This window comes from Epinephelus moara, chromosome 7 (assembly GCF_006386435.1).
Source record: "Epinephelus moara isolate mb chromosome 7, YSFRI_EMoa_1.0, whole genome shotgun sequence".
Classification (NCBI taxonomy): domain Eukaryota; kingdom Metazoa; phylum Chordata; class Actinopteri; order Perciformes; family Serranidae; genus Epinephelus; species Epinephelus moara.
In genome coordinates, this window is record NC_065512.1 from 31,532,607 (window position 1) to 31,540,232 (window position 7,626).

The window sequence follows — 7,626 nt, forward strand, 5'->3', positions numbered from 1 at the left end:
GGAAAAAGGGGAAAAAATGCAACGGAAGTGTGAATAATTTAATCATTCCTCAGTGATCAGTTCCTTCAGTAGATGTTAAGGGAGAATAATATTGAGGAATGAAACTTACTGACCCATTTGAAATGTTTCTCTGTTTTCTGTTTTCCTCTGAATTCAAAGAAATGCAAAATAAATGGGTTTTCAGGATGCATCTTATTAGTTAGAATGAGGGTTTTAGTCTGTAGAACAGTCACTGCCGCTGATAGATGTCTGTACTAGTCAGCTTACTTTCCTTTCAAAAGGTGAAAGCACAGGAATGCTCAACACAGAGGAGCCATAACAATTAAAAACAGCCCATTAATCCTAGGTATGACAGCAGAAAAATGCATTTGGGCTATTTGTGGCAATGCAGCACGGTCCCATTCTGTCGAGGCCCAAGTTGTTTAGAAAACAATATCTTTGCAGTTGTCAGGGAGGACCATTTAACAAGAGAAACAGAGATGCAGCCCAAATGCACGTTTGGAAAATTGTCCAGAAACTACGGAGCAAGAAATGACTACATGTGCAACAACATGATGATTGGTGAGCTCAAAGAAGACATGCTCATCTTGTAACGTGGTTTATGGACACAGTAGATACACTATATTATAAATGTTTATTATTTATCTATCATTATTTTCTTAAGTGGAGCCCCCCCAGGCATTACACGCAATTGCACTTGTATAACCTGGGTGACAAAATATAAACTGTATACAATGCAAGATTACAGAGTGGATTTTATGTACAATGAATAAACTGTGCTTATGTTTTAAGTATAAATTTTATTTGTTGTTGTTTTTTAATGATTATTCATGTAATCAAACTGAAGAATATGCTAATTACCATTTACAGTAATTAGTACAGTTGTAATTCCAGTGGAAAGAGTCACAGGACCTTGGACATCTATATTATACTGCCACCTAGTGGTTAACCATGCCTCTACCTGTGAGATGTTGCTCACTCAATTTTCTGGTTCATATCCACTAAGAGTGTAAATGTTGCTTCCTCTTTGTTATTACATGGGGAAAAACACCTCCATTAAGAACATGGAGTTCTACTGGAAGCCTGCACCCAGAGTCTCTGGAGTAATGCTCACTTTTCGAATATATTTCCACCGTGTCCCCTGCCATTTAAACAGGTTCATTGTTCTCCTCATGTTTTCGAAAGGTCCAATCTTTAATTAAATCTAAATTAAAAGGGCAACAGACTGCAGACAACAGAAAAACAGCATCTGTTTAAAGGAACAGTTCACTTCATAACTGCATTTTCCAAAATGTCCAACTATTACTTTAAACGCTCCCGGCACAATACTTTTAGAAACAATAGAATTTTAATGTGTTGTCAGTGAAGGATTGGATATTAAATTTAATGTTTGATTTTAATGTTTTTAAGGGGAGTCGCCCCAGGTGACTGTGGTAACAGTTTTAACAAGTAGAGATATACCACCATGAAACTATCCCAGTTGATTATTCATAGTAAGGCAATTATTTTTTGTATTACATCATTTCTGAAATTCTATGTTTAATTATCCTAATGAGGCATTATCTGAATAAATTTGTGCCTTTTGTGTACATTTCCAGAACAGGACTCTGGAATAAAATAAACAAATATTTTTGATGTTTTCTTTCCACTTGTCTGACAGAAGACATGTTATGGAGGCAAAAACTATGAAAAAACTGTTTTCACCTGAAGTGTCTCGCCTTAAAATATAAATTAGTTTTGAATTTAAGTTGAACTATAAATTATTACATTTTCCTATATGTAAGCTTCAATACCAATTACTATTGGCACCATTACTGTTGTGTGGAAAAGAAATAGACACCTTGCTTTCTGTTCATGTATCATAGTTTTATTGAGCTCTGAGGAGTGTGTAAACATGTTGGTGGTGAGCACTGAGCAGGTTGCCCGGCATGACTGGAAGATCGAGAAAAGTCAGATTGAGCCATGTTAAAGGTCAGTGTGCATCAGGACTTTGGCTCTCTTCATGTTTTTGATCACTGTTGAGAAAGAAAGGACAAATTAGGAGAAAGACCATAAATATTTTTCCCTGCTGACAAAAAGGCTCGCTGCAAAAATGTCACATAACATTTACGTGACAACAAACTTTGATATATTCATTAAAATAAATCAGGATGTCCAGCTACTGAAGTTCTAAAAATAATATGAAAATGATCATTTCAAGGACCTCTTCTTTTGTGTAGTTAATTCACTTACAAGCCAACTAATATTCAATTCTCAAAGATTCAATGACTTACAATAAGATTACTATTATCTATTTCTTGATGATAATACTCCTTGCAGGTAAGACCTGAATACTACCTGGCCCTGCTCCATTCAAACCCATGACTTTCTGGTTGGGGAGGCATTTGTGTCAAACACTGAGTCACATCGCCAGCCAAAATCTTATCATGTGTCATTGCAGTGTCAATCTGTTGGTCCACCACTCTGGTCCAAACTGAAATATCTCATCTACAACTGAATGGATTGCCATGTAATTTGGTACATGTATTCATGGTCGCCAGAGGGTGAATCCACATAACTTTAGCGAAGCCCTGAGTTTTCCACATGTGCTACCAGAAGGTCAGAGTTTTCACTATCTAGCAGTAAAATATCTAGATGGAGTGGGAGAGGATTTGGTTAAGATACTCGTGATCCCCTGAGGTTGAATCTCAATGACTTTATTGTCCCTGTTCCTTTTCATCGAGCACCATCAGCAGATCACACTTTCAATGTGCTCTGTCCATCAGAGAGGGAAGTCTAATAATTACGCTCAGACTATAGTCTTAATAATGACATAACTGAATGAGATGTAAGCCATCTGAAGCACCATTACTATCAGTAGAATGTGACAGGCTGAACAGATGAACTTATGATGAACTTGTGTGCAACAGAAGACCAAAACTTGAAATGAGATGTTTTTGTCTTTAAAGTTTGAAACAGAATATGTGTCAAAACACACTGGAAGATCTGTAAAAGACGTGTTTCTTGTATCTAGATAAATATAACCCCAAATAAGACAGAATTGCCAATTAAGACAAGGCAAGTGACACTGACTTGAATTCAGTCAAACTGTCTTTGCAGAGTCTGCACTTTCTGATCCAGGCCAAACTCAAAACAAGTCAGGTTAGATTTTAATTCTACAACACAAAATGCAGGTGTGGTTTGTTTTCACCTCAGGGTGCTATTTTGCCTTGGCACAAATTAAATGGTGAACACATTTTTACAAACATTTCTTGTAAGCAGAGCTGCAGTTTTCTGAGGCCCAGAGGAGCTTTCTATTATGAAGTCCATAGCGAGTTAGGCTACCCTTAAGGTTTAAAGCACAGTAGTTAGTCTGATTGCCTTCCAGGTTGAAATACCTCAATGCATTAAGCCTTTTTTTTTTTGCTTTTTCAAGAACCAGTTAGACTCATTTACATGAGACAACTGGACAAAAAACTATATAACCAAAACTTCATTCTTCATTCTCTGAGACAACTGGCCAAAAAAGTTTATATAACCAAAACTTCATTCTCCAAATTGGAAACAAGGATGTGTTGAAAATGGCACAGTACCTCTAGAAGCAGTCAGAGCACAGCAGCTGTAATACTTCTCCCACCTCCTTAATGCCCTCCTGCTGAAACCTAAAACCTGCCTCCCTCTATAACATCGATACAGCCTCCTGTTTTCTCTGTCAGACCCATTTCATACTAAAAGTTTGCCATCACTGTCAAAATATGGAGGGAGGAAGATGAGGGTTAAAAACAGCAGGGGCTCAGTCTGTCTTCATGCTGCTGACAGATAAGGTGTGCGGCAGAAAGAGTGTACGGTCACTCACAGAACGTCATGTCGCTGGGCTCGTAGGTGTAGCCGAAGTTCCCGTACTTTCCTTTAATGTCTGTGCGCACAGTCCTGGATGGATCTGCAGAAAGACATGTCACACACACACACACACACACACACACACACACAGAGTTAAACATCAGCATTATCTCATCATTAACTGTATGGCTATTACTGCCATTCATTTTGTTAACTGCTTGTGTTTCTGTAACAGTCATTAAGAGCAACTAGTGGTGAAAATATGAATTTTAAAATAAAGCAAGGATGTGTGAAAGACAGAGAGGCTAACAGGCGACAGGTGTCCGTTTCAGTGAGAAGGCATGTGGTGACATCTCAGCCAAATGAGTGGTTATTTGGGACTGAGTGTAAAAACTGAATATCTGGCCCTAGTTTCCCCAACTCTTCCCACACCATCATTAAGAATACATAACTACTGACTCTGTTAGCCAGTATTCCTTCTCATCAGTGCCATGTCTATGCCGTCTGTTCTGCTCCAATCTATATTCAGCTAAAAAGACATAAAAGCGACTGTGAGATCTTTTTCTAGCGACTCAAAACGATGCAAAAATCAGTTCTGAGAATTTTCAAACAAACCCTTATTTGGGTTTGAATTGTGTTGAGCTCATTAGATGGAAAATGATCCCAAAGAGTTAAGAAAGAGAGAGGATGGACTGTCTGATGGACTCTCAGAGGACCCACTAAAATGGAAGTAAATAAGATTATTAGACTAAAATGTATTAATGAATTCTAAATTATGATAAATGGTGTGAGTATTTACCGACAAAAAGGATTCTGGGAACATAGTAGCCATCAGGGGCCATATTCTTGTCCGTGGTCTCTACCTGTAAAAAACACATTTAGTACATTTCTAGAACAAAGAACATGTGTCTGGTTGCAAAATCTACTTGTACTAAGAACTCTATATCCACTACAGCTATCCAATATCAACACAATACCTCTTTATATCAGTCACTCAGTCTACATTTTTCATTACTACTTGCTGCAATGTCTACACGAGTACACTGTTTTAAACTGAAATAAGATTTCGTCATACAAGCCCACTGCACTCACTAGCAGGTTGAGCATGATGAAATCATCTCTGGCCATTCTCTGGATCGTCTTTTGAGCAGCAAACGCCTTCTTCAGAGCTGTTGAAATAAATTAGTTTATCTTAGATTTAAGATTTGAAAAAATAAGTGGTTTTAAAGTATGCATTATAGTGATGGCAAAAACTTCTAGCCCATGCACTTTACCTTTTTACTTTTTCACAAACACAGATGAAGCATGGCTAGTTAGGAACAAGTTTTGCACATGTGATGTCTTCTTGCCAAAGATCATACAATGTAATACGCTTTGAATATATGAAACCCAACCCAACCTGAGTAATGATGAGCGCTGGTATGTTATTCATGGCATTTGTGGCATTCAAAGGCAGGCTGTAAAATATTCTGCTTCTCTCCTTATACCTAATTTAAGTCAAAAGTAAAAGCCAGACTTTTCCCCTGTAGGCGGTCTTTATTGTTCATGTGTTAAGAAACGCCTGTGGAGACTTCCACTGAGCTTACACTCAGGAAACCAGCTGTGTGATTAATGAACAAGATTCTAATCTATTTTCATAGCCTGCTTGGGCCTGCTTGGCAGGTATTAAGGAATGCACCCATTGTGTTCCCCACAAAACCAAGCCCAAATCAGGGTGAGAAGGACAGTGCATGATGTGCAAGCCTATGTTTCTTTACATTCTTTTTTTTTGTTTTCCAGCTGTAATATACCAGAGTGACTACTGTACCTTGACAGTGCGGGCAGTCCTCTTGATGATGGATGACCATCAGAGGCTTCTGACTGTGGGAGCAAAACCACAGAGAAAGACAACTTAACACATTCCTCAACACAATAACCACAATGATGGGTGTGAATGCGGTATTACACAACGTCATCCCTGAGAAATCAAGTTTCATATGGAAGAATTTAAAGGGATAATGACAAATAAAATGTCATTTAAGTTTCTGTATTCCATCAGTCATAGATCAAATCTGCATTATACATTATTTTAATCCCAGCTTTAACTATTGGGTCACTTCATCATCCTTATGGCCACATTAGGTTGAAACTATATCACGCTTACAGATTGCATACAAAAAGGCTCCAATCCAATCTTGCGAATGCAGATGAACAAAATGAAGCACACATATTGCACTTTCACATTTACATTCTGTTTTCACAATCAAAACTCATATCCAAACAGAATCAACAGATATTCAAGGCTTGGATCAAGGTGTAGAGGGTGTAGAGTCTTACGTTTCAACCATCTTTGAAAGGCCCTCTTCATAAGTTTCCACCCAGTTAATACCGTCCCCCCATCCTGCAAGACAAAACGGTGATGTCTTGTATTGTACCACAGTAGCCAGAACTGTAATATTATTACTTTCAATAATGTTGTTGTAAGCTACTGTTATTACCTGCATCTCTNTCCCCCCATCCTGCAAGACAAAACGGTGATGAAGTTAACAGCAATGTGTGGTACACTTCTCTGTGGTTCCATTATATTAATTGAATCACTGGCAATTCAAATTCAGGACTTATTTGTGAAAACTAGCAAACTCAAGCTCACAGATATAAATTCAGTAGTTCAGTAATTCTTAAAATGAAAAATAAAATCTCCTACCTCTTGCAAGGGACTGAGCCTTCTTGCTGATTTTTTTCTGTTGTCCGGCACCAGCACAGACACCAAGGAACAAAGCCAACAAGACCCAACGAAGCATCACTTCCTGTCCTTTGAGAGACCTGCAATGGCAATTAGATTAAGCTGAAAATCAGCGAGATGTTCACCTGAGAGACTTTTATGCTGCTGACCCACTGCTATCACAGGTTTTACCAACAACACGCTTTACCGGCGGTTCATGTTTGCTTCTGCAAAGACAACTCACCAAACAAGCTTGACAAGGCTGAGATTCCCTCAGCTGTGTGTGCAGTAGAAACAAACAGATGAGAGATAATTAAACATCATAATATAGAAGCTTCTACTTCACTGTTTCTGACTTTGTATTATTTCTACAAAAATGGATACATCACAGAAACATTATTATAACTTTAAAAAACATTAGTGCCTAAAAGTAGGTTTAAAACTATCACTAATTATATGCAACAAGTTTCATGAAGCTATTATATCAAGGTATGATGAAAAACACTGGCAATTATTCAAGTATTTCTGTCTGCTGACATTGCATATAGTAGATTTCTTACCTCGACGGCACAGAGCAACAAGCATCTGAGCCTGTCCTTCTGTATCCCTTCCCTTTTGTCAGATGTGTGTTCTCTTAACTGAACTCACCAAACAGGTATATCAAAGTTGTGCTCTCTATGTGAAGAAGACTTATTATTCGTTGAATCATGTACATTGTCTGAATTGCTGGAACTGAGATACAGAGTGATAGAGACTGATTTATAGCCTACTAACGTGTTTTCCATTGAACACCATCTTTTTATGGTCTTATTGTGTGACATAAAAAATGATGATGAATGATGAACTATGATAATAGTTGTAATAGGGAAGTTGAATTGAATTAATTTAGCAGTAAATTAAAGTTATATTTCACAAAGTATAATTTTTGAAAACGGTTTGACGTTATGAGAAAGGGGACCGGTGTAGTATTCCCCATAGTATAGGGTATGTGTTGGGCTCAGTAGGCCATTGGCAACACACCACTGGAGGGCTCAGCTATACACTGTTACACACAACACATAGAGCACATGATTCATAAATAATCTGTCTCTTTACCCCTACCTTCA

The 7,626-nt window shown here is 37.9% G+C and overlaps 1 protein-coding gene across 1 annotated transcript; it reads right to left on the bottom strand.

Moving 5' to 3' along the window:
- Positions 1 to 1,845: 1,845 nt before the first annotated feature.
- On the bottom strand, positions 1,846 to 7,196 carry agr1 (anterior gradient 1). The gene is made up of 9 exons (XM_050049858.1): positions 7,081 to 7,196; positions 6,765 to 6,797; positions 6,503 to 6,621; positions 6,136 to 6,199; positions 5,627 to 5,679; positions 4,912 to 4,988; positions 4,619 to 4,682; positions 3,836 to 3,919; positions 1,846 to 2,015 (listed from the first exon to the last, which is right to left on the bottom strand). The coding sequence occupies exons 3-9, from the start codon at positions 6,597 to 6,599 to the stop codon at positions 1,966 to 1,968; spliced, it is 489 nt and encodes a 162-aa protein (XP_049905815.1). The 5' UTR covers positions 6,600 to 6,621; positions 6,765 to 6,797; positions 7,081 to 7,196; the 3' UTR covers positions 1,846 to 1,965.
- Between the last annotated feature and the right edge of the window lie 430 nt (positions 7,197 to 7,626).

Bases quoted from the DNA above. Each gene is read 5' to 3' on its own strand.
- agr1 (XM_050049858.1), bottom strand. From the start codon at position 6,599: ATGCTTCGTTGGGTCTTGTTGGCTTTGTTCCTTGGTGTCTGTGCTGGT. The intron at 4,989-5,626 runs GTACAGTAGTCA...TTATTTCAACAG, and splicing joins GGACTGCCCGCACTGTCAAG to CTCTGAAGAAGGCGTTTGCT. The intron at 3,920-4,618 runs GTAAATACTCAC...GTCTTTCTGCAG, and splicing joins TCCCAGAATCCTTTTTGTCG to ATCCATCCAGGACTGTGCGC.